At 36.0% G+C, this 14,302-nt stretch overlaps 1 protein-coding gene across 1 annotated transcript; it reads left to right on the top strand.

Annotated features, from left to right (window-relative positions):
* The first annotated feature begins 2,714 nt into the window (after positions 1 to 2,714).
* Positions 2,715 to 3,944, top strand: rprm3 (reprimo, TP53 dependent G2 arrest mediator homolog 3). The gene has a single exon (XM_073823814.1). The coding sequence runs from the start codon at positions 2,909 to 2,911 to the stop codon at positions 3,218 to 3,220; it is 312 nt and encodes a 103-aa protein (XP_073679915.1). The 5' UTR covers positions 2,715 to 2,908; the 3' UTR covers positions 3,221 to 3,944.
* The last annotated feature ends 10,358 nt before the right edge of the window (positions 3,945 to 14,302 follow it).

Raw genomic sequence — 14,302 nt, 5'->3', positions numbered from 1 at the left:
CGCTGTGAATGCTGTCAATGATTGATCATTTTTGTACTGATCAGTCAAATTGTTCACAAGTTATTGCAATTCATGACAAATTTCAAGATGGTGGACAGGCAGTTCGTCAAATCCTGGCAAAATCAATATGCGTGGATTCTGCATGATACAAGGAATCCCAACCTAATCTCACAACGAAAATGTACCTGGTGGTGTCGCTGTTCCCAAACCTGGCCCTCAGTTCACAGTTCCAATGAACCCTACCAATTTTCATTTCAATTGATCAAAGCTAGGCCGATCTACATTCTCAGTCACTTCTGTGTGGCTTGGTGGCGGCACTTTAGAGTTGGTCCTAGAGACTTAAAAATTGGTCAAAGCACTATTCATTACCATCTCTACAACTGTGCCAAATTTCATCATCATCTCATGTTCTATCCATAGGGCTGCTATAGACTCCCATTCAGAAGAAGAAGAAAACAAACAGATAATGGTTTTAAAAGCAGCCAAGGTGTGATTATTTGCACTGGCAACCTGTCTGGAACACCGCTAACATGTTCAAGCGGAGTGATACAAACAGTGAAAGTTTCCAGTGCTCCTCGACTGCGTATCAGCTCTCTCAGAATGGTGCTCGACCAATAAATGTAAATGATCGCAACTAAATGTTGCATAATATTAATTATGTAATATCAAAAGGGTGTCATGCATCTGCAAGGATCATCAGCCTCTCCTTAGAGAGTAATCGTAAACCAGCAATTACAAATGTGTTTTAAAAAGCAAAAGGTTGAAGGTTCATATCTAAGCACTGCTGGCTTGAGGATGTGCACCATCTAGAGATGAACGGCTGATAAAAGAAATGTAGTCATTCAGTGCAATTCAAGTATTTTGTTGTGTAAAACAATAAAATAACCTCAAATAACCACTTTCTGTAAGAATAAGCATACTGCAAATACACAGATTGTGATGATTTGAAATACTTCACAATGTCACACATGATGGTTACTATGACAGGGTATGCTTTATGGAAACTGAAAGGAGTTTTCAAATTAAATGCTGTAGGTGCATTAACACTGTTTAAAGGTTTTAACTATGTTAAACATTTTTAAAGTGGAGCTGGATCTTTTCTGATATGTAATGGCACAAAAACGCCAAGGTGCAGCCAGCTACACTGGTAAAGCAGGGTAATACTGCCATCTAGCGTTCCGAGGTAGAGCTACACCAGGTTTTTCAAATCACTCTATCAGTTGCGGGATGTTTCTTTTTACTACTAGCCATTTGGGCTATTTATAAAGATATATGTGGATATTTATAAATTACACCTCCCTTAAAACTTACTTTTGACACTCATTCGTTTACTCAATTAGTTAGTGCAATTTTCGACACTGTGATGACACTATGAAAACACTATGATGGAAATGATGGGGTGGAAATTATAGTTTAATAATTTATGGTATAAACTGTCCGACCCACTTTCAACTGAAGTCAAAAGTTTACATGCACCTTACAGAATCTGCAAAATGTTAATTATTTTACCAAAATAAGAGGGATCGTACAAAATGCATGTTATTTTTTATTTAGTATTGACCTGAATAAGATATTTCACATAAAGACATTTACATGTAGTCTACAGGAGAAAATAATAGTTGAATTTATAAAAATGACCCCGTTCAAAAGTTTACATACACTTGATTCTTAATAATCTGTTGTTACTTGAATGATCCTCAGCTGGGTTTTATTTTTATTTTTTGAACTTTTGAACAGAATGAAGATGTGTATATTTTTCTTATTTTGCTTTTGTATTGCCCTTCAGAAGCTACAGAAGATAATTGCATATTTCCCAGAAGACAAATTAAGTTAAATTTACCCTGATCTTTAATTCAAAATTGTCTTTTCCCCAGCTCTTAATGCATTGTGTTTTCTTTCGAAGCATAAGTGAGCATTTGAACCTTTTGTAATATGCTCCCTCAATTGTCCCTCAATTGTCCACAGTGTGAAAAGATGGATCTCAAAATCGTAAAGTCATTGTTGGAAAGGATTCAATTATGCAAAAAAGCTGAAAAACCAAAGTTCAGGACAAACCAGGGACTCATGAACAACTGTCACTAACAAAACAAAACAAAACCAGGGTAACGTTAATTATAAAAATTCAATCATTTTCTCTTGTGGACTATGGAAATGTGTTTTATGTCTTATTCGGGTCAGTACTAAATCAAAAATAACATGTATTTTGTATGCCCCCTCTTATTTTTGTAAAAAAAAAAATAACATTTCACAGATTCTGTATGTAAAATTTGACTTCAAATGTATTTTGCTGAGGCTAATTTTCACAGCTAGCATTTTATGTAGCCTATCCTGAATACGCCTAAATAAACACTTTTTGCAATCTGAAATATAGGCTATAAACTTGATTTGAAATGGCACAGGATAAAAATATTCTGTACAAGTGATATTTACCTTGAATTATCTTGAATTTACTTCACATTTTATCTCCGGCATGCTACGCGGTTTCTCCTTGGTAACGTGCACCAACTTTTAAAAAAGAAAAAAAGACACCCTATTTAATAAACGTTACTTAATTTTGTTTGAAAACGCTGTCAAAACAGGTACATACTTTTAAGACATCCCCTCCCTCAAACGCCCCATGGCTACGGAGTTCAGAAGAAAGTGTGTGCGCGTCGCCGCGCCTCCTAAAATACCGGAGTACGCTCCTCCAGACATCACTGAGACTGCTGCAGAGATGCTTGGATGATGTACTCCATCATATATCACAAATAGATCAGACTATCTGCCACAACCCGATGCTTTAACGATGTTTTTGTATTTTTAAACTATGACATCCATGGAAACGCACAAGTGACATTGGCAAACCCAGGACACTTTGGAAGTTTTTATCAACATCAATACGCGTTACACGCGCCGCAGAAAACTCGACATGAATGTTTCACACGGACTACTGAACCGGACGATCTCTTCAGCGAAGCAGCCTCTGGAAAGCGTCCGAGGATGCTGCAACTTCTCGGTGATCACCAGCGACGGGTTCGGCTCACCGATTCAGGACGAGCGCGATCAATTCATCATGCGTTTGGTGCAGATAGCGGTTCTCTGTGTGCTCTCACTGACTGTCATTTTCGGCATCTTTTTCCTTGGGTGCAATCTACTCATCAAGTCCGAGAGTATGATCAATCTGCTGGTGGAGGACAGAAGACCTTCGAAAGATGCGGAAATTATTATGATTGCTGCATGAATGGAATAGACTGTGTCTTATAAATCTGACATAAACTGGCAATCGCTTACGAACGACACCTGTTGGTATGATTCTCATGCTAATGGTGTACTAAATGTATTTTTATATATTTCATCTTGAAACAGAAGCAATGGAGACAGAAGAACTGAACAACGCATTCAACTTTTTTTAAAACACAGAAATGTGTGGTGTTAAATGTCTACGTCTCCTTCTAAAACACATTTTCATTTCACCTGAAACAGCAAGAGCAGAGAAAGATAACCGGACAAATTTAATAATGCACGACAGATCATTTGAAATTGAGAATTTGTCATTTGTTTTGTATTTATGTTGCCTGAATGGATTGAATTAATTCGAGAACTGTGTGAACTTGCATGCAAAATGGATTAAAAGGAAATGCAGAACTCGTAAAACACTGTCCCATTTTAGTTATTACATTTTAGACTCTTCCAAAGGTTCAATACAGTTAACTAACCTAGGCAATAGGACTGGATATTATCTGTCCATCAGCTTAGATTAACTAGCAGTCATCAGGTTTCACGTTCTTGACAAATACATAATTTATTTATTCTGATATGTATCACAAAATCAAACATGACTCAGTCTCTCTGCAGGTTAGTCGCAAAGGTTCAAGCATAAAGTGTGTTCAGTAGAGAAAAAATGGGAATCGAGTTCTACAAAAAATAATGAAAAATAATTTCAAAGAAAGAAAAAAAAAATGTTTAATTTTTATTAATCGCATGACCTTTATGGAAGCTCACTATTTTATCTTTTCCTTCTTTGGTATCTTCCAGCTGCATTACACTCATAGTGGAGATGCAAGTGACTTGATAAGCTTTGGACTATAAACTGTACTATTAAAATATCTCCACATATGTGACCACAAAACCAGTCAGAAGTATTACTATGTATTTGTAACAGCCAACAATACCATGTATGGATCAAAATTATTTTTTTCTTTTATGCCAAAAATCATTAGGATATTAAGTAAAGATCAAGTTCCATGAAGATATTTTATCAATTTCCTACCGTAAATATATCAAAACTTAATTTTTGATTAGTAAAATGCATTGCTAAGAAATTTAATTAGACAACTTGATGATTTTCTCAATATTTATTTTTTTTGCACTCTTAGATGCCAGATTTTCAAATAGTTGTATCTCAGCCAAATATTGTCCTGTCCTAACAAACCATACAACAATGGACAGCTTATTTATTTGTTTTGTGGTCACATATATGATAAAATTGTATTAGCCTATAATGATTAAACAATTTTTGGTTAAATCTACTTCTTGTAATCTACTTTTCATATTTTAGGAAAGACCATCATTTTTCCCAAATATCTGTTGGTAGCAGGTTCTATCTTAAAACAGATGGTTGTTGTTAAGATATCAACTGCAACAATATGTTTTTCCACCAACAAGCAGCTAAAAAGCTTAGAACGCTTCAAAATGTGTCGGCTTTTTAATTTGACATTCTGCTGAGTCACCAGCTGCCGTCCCAGATGAGCTTTAGCCTGAGGTGAACATAACAAGCGCTGCATTTTATTTTAAGACAGCATTTTTTGTGAACCATGCTCACACGTCAAATGAACGGTGTAAATTTGACTATACCATGGTTAACTTTTATGTAACTTAATATGGGGCCCTCAGTATATTAATTAAATTAACAAATAATACAAGGCTATACAAAATAGCAGCCTTATTATTATTTGCATCCAAAGAGTAACAATACAGAAATGTTGCATAATTCCCTAAAATCAGTTGGATAATACCTTGTCCCCTGTATTTGTACACACACTGCTGCATAAAGGCATGACATCATAAGAACAGGGTCAAAGCCATTTACTGTGTAATACATGTGACTGCTGAAAACGTGCCAAAGATGTTACTATATTCAGTGTCTTAAAACAGATGGTGCTGAAAAGCAAGAGAGAATAGGGAACCATAATCTAAATTAGAGATTAAGGCTGCATGCTATATCACTGACCCCAATCCTAGGACATTCAGCTCACAAGACCCCAACCGCACACACGTCACCGGTCACTGCTGCTTTTTTTGAATCATAGAGCTTTTGATTGATAAACAGGCTATGGTAAGGCTCAGATAGACTCTTTCTCTAAATAAATTCATATTTTATTCGGAAAGGATACATTAAGCAAATGTGATTTCTATTACAAATAAATGCTGTTCTTTTGAACATTGTCCATCAAAAAATACTGAAAACATGGATTTGTGGTTTCCACAAAAATATAAAGCAGAATGTTTTTAACATTATAACATAATAACAAATGTTTTTTAAGACCCAAAATCAGCATTAGTATGATTTCCAAAGGATCATGTGGCACTGAAGAGTAATGATGCTGAAAATTCAGCTTTGCATCACAGGAATAAAATTACATTTTAAAATAAATTTAAATAAGCATATTTAAAACTGTAATAATTATAATATTCAATATACAATATTTTATATCATATACTTATATCAATGTTTTTACTGTATCAGTGTAGTATTACTGAGATATTATTATAGTTTCGAATTTTGATGATTTAGTTTTTATTTTTATATTTTGTTTACATTTTAATGTTATTTTGTTGTGTTTGTCACTTTTATCAGTTTTTTTTAAAACGTCAATATAGTTCCTATAAAGATTTTATAACGTTTTAAAGTTTCTATATGTCTATAAGTATTTTTTAAAGTTAAACATTTTCTAATGCTCATCAAGGCTGCATTAATTTGATCAAAAATCCAGAAAAAAAAAACAGTAATATTGTGAGATATTAATTTAATGTAAAATAACTGTTTTATATGTGAATATATTTTAAAATGTATTATGAATTATTTCTGTGATGCAAAGCTGAATTTTCAGCATCAGTCTTCGGTGTCACATGATCCTTCAGAAATCATTCTAATATGCTGATTTATTATCAATATTGGAAACAGTTGTGCTGCTTAATATTTTGTTGGAACCTGTGATACTTTTTTCAGAATCTTTAATAAATAAAAAGTCGAAAAGAACAGCATTTATTTAAAATACAAATCTTTTGTAACAATATAAACTACCATTTAGGTTTGTGGCCAGTATATTTTTGAAAGAAATTAATACTTTAATTCACCAAGGATGTGTTAAATTGATACAAAGTGATAGCAAAGACTTATATTGCATATTAGAATGATTTCTGAAGGAACATGTGACACTGAAGACTGCACTGAAGAGTAACGGCTGATGAAAATTCAGCTTTGCATCACAGGAACAAATTACATTTTAAAATTTATTAAAATAGAAAAACATTATTTTAAACTGCAAAAATATTTCACAATATTACAGTTTTTTTCTGTATTTTTGATCAAATAATGCAGCCTTGTTGAGCATTAAAAACATTAAAAGTCTTACCGATGCCAAACTTTTGAACAACAGTGTGTGTATGTACACATACGGTTCATGACAATTTTCTAAAAAAGCGCAAATGATATTGCAGATGCCATCTGGTGTTTAAATATTTTAAATTTCACAGTTATGAAATAAATGTACACTTTTTCCAGTCTGCACAGTTAGATTCTGCCGTCTATGCATCTCATTTTCCTCCCTCAGAACATCACGAAAATCATGATGACGGAACTAAAAGGAGAAAATCTTCCTACGGGTCCTCATGAATTTTCCCCAGAGAGGTCCTGAATGATTGATGCGGTGATTGCTTTATATTTCTTCAGCCCTTCTTTACAGATAGAGGGAGAGCGAGTGGTAGCATGGATGAAAGGAATGGAAGAAAAGGTCACTCCCGGTGGTAGTGGCTGTCAGACAGCGCTACGGTCCTGAGAAGTGACGTGGCATTACGAACTGACAGAGCTAGAGAAAGGCTATGGAACAGGGGAAATGTCAGAGCAAAAAGAGGGGGAAAAACATGCGGTCTTTACAATACATGTTAGCATAAAAGTGAAACGACATAAAAAAGGGTCTAGGTGGGATCATGCAACCTGTTACGCAACAAGCCATTGTGTGAAGCTTAAGGAGGCAGAAATAATTTCGGATTCTTACAGTGATTCTTCAGTATTTGGTGCACAGGAAGTCACTATTTGCTTCCACCCGTCACTGAGACTTATACTGACAGAGAACCATAATTATAACTATGCCCTAAACTACTTTGAGGTGAATCCAAAACCATTCACCATCTATGATGAAACTTTTTAGATCATATCTGACAGCTTTAACTTCCACAAGTAATCAGTATTTTTATTCATCGTTGACAGATGTTATACAAAATCAAGGGTCTGCCGAAAAGCCACAGGGGACGCGGCCTAAAAAAGATTCTCTGGAGACTAACTGCGTGACACGGGGAGTAAAACATGCTGTGTTTAAATCACACCATCTCATAGCCTCAGTTACCCTCCACGGACACTCAACATGCAATATATAGAAATCCTTTATTCAGAAGAAAGTTCTAGAATAAAAGTTTTTTGGAGGCGTTGTGGCTTCATTAAGTGTTTGCAAATGTGAATGACATAATTTAAGCATCCAATTAAAAAAAACCTAAGCAGGGTCAGAAAGCTCACAGCTTTGATCCCCTGCTGATTTTGTACATTTGCTCACTGACAGAAATGATCAGTCTATAATTTTAATGGTATGTTTATTTAAACACAGAGACAGAATAACAAAAAAGTTAGACATTGATTTGCATTTTAATGAGTGAAATAAATATTTGCTCCCCTATCAATCAGCAAGATTTCTGGCTTCCAGGTGTTTTTTATACAGGTAAGGAGCTGAGATTAGAAGCACTCTCTTAAAGGGAGTGCTCCTAATCTCAGTTTGTTACCTGTATAAAAAGCCACCTGTCCACAGAAGCAATCAATCAATCAGATTCCAAACTCTTCACCAGGGCCAAGACCAAAGAGCCATCCACTGATGTCAGGGACAAGACTGTAGACCTACACAAGGCTGGAATGGGCTACAAGACCATCGCCAAGCAGCTTGGTGAGAAGGTGACAACAGTTGGTGAGATTACTCGCAAATGGAAGAAACACAAAATAACTGTCAATCTCCGTCGGTCTGGGGCTCCGTGCAAGATCTCACCTCGTGGAGTTTCAAAGATCATGAGAATGGCGAGGAATCAGCCCAGAACTACAAGGGAGGATCTTGTCAATGATCTCAAGGCAGCTGGGACCACAGTCACCAAGAAATCAATTGGTAACACACTACACCGTGAAGGACTGAAATCCTGCAGCAATCCTCAAGAAAGCACATGCACATGCCCGTCTGAAGTTTGCCAGTGAACATCTAAATGATTCAGAGGAGAACTGGGTAAAAGTGTTGTGGTCAGATGAGGCCAAAATCAAGCTCTTTGGCATCAACTCAACTCAACTCCAGACCTTAAAGGTTGTATCAGCGATTTCTAGCCTGAAACATAAAGTGTCAAATTCAGCTGACCTTTCATCACGATCCGCTCGCTGACTGCCCCATAAATTGTCTGTGAAAAAAACGCGTCTCTCTGGTCAGCCTAGGGTCCGAGATATGCCAAAAAACAATCGGCACTACCAACCTTTCCACACATAAACAAACAGTGTTCCAACCAATCAGCGTCAGGGGTTTGGTGTTGTGGACTTTCGCTCCGCCTCCCTCACATCCCAGCACCAGTAGGAAAGTCCACAACACCAAACCCCTGACGCTGATTGGTTGGAACACTGTTTGTTTATCTGTGGAATAGTTAACAGCGTCGATTGTTTTTTTTGGCATATCTCGGACCCTAGGCTGACCAGAGAGACGCGTTTTTTTCACAGACAATTTATGGGGCAGGCAGCGAGCGGATCGTGATGAAAGGTGAGCTGAAATTGACACTTTATGTTTTAGGCTATAAATCGCTGATACAACCTTTAATGCCATAGAAAATCTATGGAGGGAGCTGAAGGTTCGAGTTCCCAAACATTAGCCTCGAAACCTTAATGACTTAGAGAGGATCTGCAAAAAGGAGTGGGAGTGAGATGTGTGCAAACCTGGTGGCCAACTACAAGAAACGTCTGACCTCTGTGATTGCCAACAAGGATTTTGCTACTAAGTCGTGTTTTGCGAAGGGGTCAAACATTTATTTCACTCATAAAAATTAAAATCAATTTATAATTGTTTTGAAATGCATTTTTCTGTATTTTTTGTTGCCTTTGTCAGTGAGCAAATGTACAAAATCAGCAGGGGAGCTAAATTTTTTCCTCACTGTACATTTTAAACAATATCTAGGAGATTTGTTGTATTCTGAATCCATTTTTTCTTTGTAAAAGGCAAAAAGTTGATCATACTAATTTTAAACTTAAAGGTGCCATAGAATGGAAAACTGAATTTACCTTGGCATAGTTAAATAATAACTGTTCAGTACATGGACATGACATACCATGAGTCTCAAACACCATCGTTTCCTCCTTCTTATATAAATCTGGTATTTGCAAAAGACCACCGAAAAATAGGTCAATTCCAACATAACACTGACTGTTACGAAATAGTCGGTGTTACAGCCGAGATCGTTAATAGTTACGCCTCCAACATTTGCATCGCCCAATCATCGGTTAGGTCAGCACATCGTTTAAACAAGGCAAGCCACAGAAGGGACACGGTTAGCTTAATGCTAGCGCTAGCCTGTTACATTGCAATACATAGGATTTCACTTACCACATAAACAGAGAGATGCCTGCGCTGATGATGGTGAATGATTTACAGATCCCGAGTATCACTGACGAGCAGCTCAACTTGTGTGGTAAGTACTTGTGTCTCTACATTGTAATGTTACACAGAGCACATGCATCACAGTAATCACACTAAACTGTCCGCGATTCAAAACGGCAGATTCAACAAACCGCATATTAAAAGCCGCTAGAGCTCCTAATTAAATATATATTTTTATCCATGTGCCAGCTATTGAGCTCCGTGAAACAGCCAATCAGAGCAGAGCTCATTAATATTCATGAAGCTTCCAAATAAGGCAAAAACAGAGCCTTTTATTCTAGGGCCAAATCCTAGGGTTGTAAATGGACCTGTAAAACCATTTCTGGAGATTTTTTTCCCTTTCCTATGCCATATACCTTCTATGTAGATATCAGAGAACAATTTTAAATATTCTCTCAATGCATTCTATGGCACCTTTAAGAAATCATTAGTTCAAATATACATTAAACCAAAAATGATCATAGCAACTTGGTTGATCATTCAGTATACTTTATTTTTGACAAAACATCTCATGTTTTGGTAGTGACAACACATTTTTGGTAGTGACAGTAATGTTTTGGTAGCGTCCATATCAATTAATTATATTTATAATTTTAACCCACATACTAAAACACTAAAATACAAAAAAAAAAAAAAACTTGCAAAACTGTAGTAAAATTGTTTATTTTTCCCAAATATGAGGATTATGTGTTCCCTTTTGTCACTACCGTAAATATGGATGACATGTTTTGGTTGTGACTGTTTGGTTGTGGCCGAAGCAGGCGGAGTATTATCAGAAATGAGTTCCCAGCTAGTTTAGCATTTGCACATGTGCTGCGTGGTATTACTGCTCCTGCTTCGGCCTTATTACGGCAGCAAACTTCCTTGACTATTACGCCGGAATGGGAGAGTAGTTCCTAATCTTATCAGCCTAGAAAATTGAAGCTTTGCATTTCCACCGGTCTTAGTACACGATATAACTACAGAAGAGTCAAGTTTTAAATAGGACAAATATGGAAACTCGTTGGTAATTTTTGAACGCGATGCTACTGGTCTAATAGGATTTAATGATCTATGCTAAGCTATGCTAAAAGTGATATCGCCAGAACAGGAGAACGGCTGAATGGATTTCAAAACGGTAAAACTCAACTTATTAACTCGGGGGGAGTTGGAGAATGAGCCTATTTCCAAAAAAAGTGGAGTGTTCCTTTAAATGCCATTTAAATATTTTTTGGTTGTGGGACAGCAGTTTGGGCCATTCTACAGAATTGGTCCATATAGGCTAGCACTACTTAAAGATCTTTAAATAGACTTTAATTGAGTGATGTTTTAGTATTGTATTAGTCACACACCCACAGATGAGGCGCCGTGATGTCCAGACAGTGTACCTGGCTGCTCTTTCTTATCCTTTTTTAATTTATCCTACTAATTCAGTTGCTTTGTCAAGAAATCATAGCTGCTATTGTTCTCTATCCCTCTGAATGCCCATCTCTGTTTTGCACAAATGCACAAATGCAAATGCTCCAATGTGCTCTCTGTGAGCCCCAGAATTTAGCTCAGAGTTTAAGAGTAACAGCTGCAATACCTTTCCATCACAGTCAGGACAGAGCGGCCCATCACTCCAGTGGTGTGTGAGGAACAGGAAGTGACAGACTGCTTTCCACCCTCCTTCCCTTCGTTTTTGTTCAGTCCAATGAGTCTAAATGTGATTGACAGCAAAAGGCATTTTAAGCCCAGCCACAGTACTGCAAAGCGCAAATGTTTGTACAGCACACCATATATTGCATAACTAGACTGCAATGAGAATTGACAGCTTGAGTTTCTGGCTGCATATTACACATTTTATTTTCTGATGAAAGACTCGCCAGAGAGTTTAATGGGTGTTGATAGCAAAGTCGCCTGAGGTAGATATAGTTTGAGTTTCATTTTAGGAGTTGTATTTGAATGCATTTCTTAATTACTTTAAATCGTCACTGTAAAAAAAAAAAAAGAAAAAAAAAAGTGTCCAGATCTTAAATTTAAAGCATACATTAACTGATACACTTAAGTCCTTTGAGGTCTTTTTTACTGACATGCAAGATGCTGAGAGTTTAGTTTGTATGAAACAAGATTGTGAATCTGTGGTGTGATGCAAGACACATGAAACTAACCATGGTGTTAGTTACCTGGAAGAGCTGAACACTATAGTTAATCAAATCACAATCAAGTAATTCAGAAAGCTGTTTTAAACAACAATAACCAAACGTTAAACGGTAATATAAGGCAAGTTCTCAGAGTCTTAAGGAACACTGACGTAATCAAATTCATGCTGGATGTCCACCCACTCACTCTGCATGACTGTGCCTCCCTTGGCTTTCTGTCAGAAATGTCTTGCTGAACCTTTTCAAACATGCAGTCTTTCACACATGCAGTCCTGCTGAGCAGCTCTTTCACACAGTGCTTACGCAGATGGTGACCCAGACAGTGCGGCGACCTCAACCGAAGCTTGGAGTCCTTCAATTATTGCATTGCATGCAAATAATACACCGTTATTATGCATACTTCCTCCACTGATTGCACTGTCTGGGCTTCAGTAACCCACACAAACAGAAAGAGCACTATTTAAAGCAAATATTGAATGCTTTAAGTGCATGACATCGATTTAAGTGCATCACCACTCTGCATTAATTGAGATAAAATCTTGTTAAAGCTAAATTAAGGTTTATTGCTGGCGATCACCAACAGAGTAAAAAAGAGTTCTGAAGAACACAACTTTGATATAAAGATAACTTCTGACATGAAAGTATCAGCAGGAACAGATTAAAGTATTCTTTACATAAATTCTTTATATAAATATTCTTTAGAGAATACTTTTTTGATCTCAGAGAACCAGGCACCACTTACAAAATTAAACACTACAGTTGAGGTCAAAACTTAACATTTTGCAGATTCTGCAAGGTGTATGTAAATTATTTTACCAAAATATGACTGACCATACGAAATTTTTTTGTTTTTTTAGTACTGGCCTGAATATTTCACATATTGTCACATGAATATCTCCACATCCACAAGAGAAAATAGTTGAATTTATAAAAATGACCCTGTTCAAAAGTTTACATACACTTGACTCTTAATACTGCGTTGTTACCTGAATGATCCACAGCTATGTGTTTTTTGTTGGCTGTTTATAAGTCCTGAACAGTTAAATTGCCCGCTGTTCTTCAGAAAAATCCTTCAGGTTACACAAACTCTTTGGTTTTACAGCATTTGTGTATTTGAACTCTTTCCAACAGTGAATATAATTTTGAGATCCAGCTTTTGACAATGAGGGACTAACTAATTCAACTAATGATAAACTATGACAAGTCAAACATGAAGTCAAGATATGAAGTCAAAAAAATCATAACTAATAGCCAAATATGACAATCAATTAGATAAAGTCGAAATACGATATGCAATCATAATTAAAAAAAAAAATAAATTTAAAAATAAGACAAAGTCATTACTGATGTTAAATTACGATAATCAATTAGATGAAGTCAAAATTATATGAAGTTATAATTGGGACAGTCAATTAGACAGACAAAATTATAAGATAGTCATAATTGGGATAAAAAAAATAAAAATAAAAAATAAAATCGACAAGTCAAAGACATTAAATTATGACAATTAGATGTCAAAATTCTGAGATATGGGGTCCGTTCTTTGTACGTCGCTAACTCAGTTTTGATTGTTGTGGATTTGTCCTGATCTTGGATTGTTTCGTTCTTCCATTCGCATCTCGGACTTAGCAACAGGTCCGTAAGCTTAAACCTGCTCTGGAGCAGGTTTATTTCATGTAAACAGGATTTAGGCTGCAATCCTGGCGGTTTATGATTGGTTGAAATGGCGAGGTCACATCAGATTGGTTAAAGAGCACGACTGACGCGGACTGACTCACGTGGGAAAAGAAAAGTATCTTGCAAGAAAGTGTATGTGTGTGTGTGTGTGTGTGTGTGTGTGTGTGTGTGTGTGTGTGTGTGTGTGTATTAAGTTAATAATTAAATTTATTAAAAGTTAATAATTTACATACATATATATAATACACACTAGGGAAAGAAAGAGAAAAAAAAAACACACAACACAGGTTCCAAAAAAAATATTTGCAGCACAACTGGTGATATTATCCAACATTGATCATTCTAATAATAAATCAGCATATTAGAATGATTTCTGAAAGATCATGTGACACTTAAGACTGGAGTAACAACTGATAAAAATTCAGCTTATCATCACAGGAATAAATTCTATTTTAAAGTATGTTAAAATAAAAAACATTTTATATTGTAAAAACATTTTGCAATATTACTGTTTTTTCTGTATTTTTAATCAAATAAATGCAGCCTTGATGAGCATAAGAGACTTCTTTAAAGACTATTACA

Source organism: Garra rufa, chromosome 18, assembly GCF_049309525.1.
Source record: "Garra rufa chromosome 18, GarRuf1.0, whole genome shotgun sequence".
Classification (NCBI taxonomy): Eukaryota; Metazoa; Chordata; class Actinopteri; order Cypriniformes; family Cyprinidae; genus Garra; species Garra rufa.
This window is presented reverse-complemented; position numbering and strand designations above follow the sequence as displayed.

Coding starts and splice junctions, on each gene's coding strand:
- rprm3 (XM_073823814.1), top strand. CDS start 2,909: ATGAATGTTTCACACGGACTACTGAACCGGACGATCTCTTCAGCGAAG.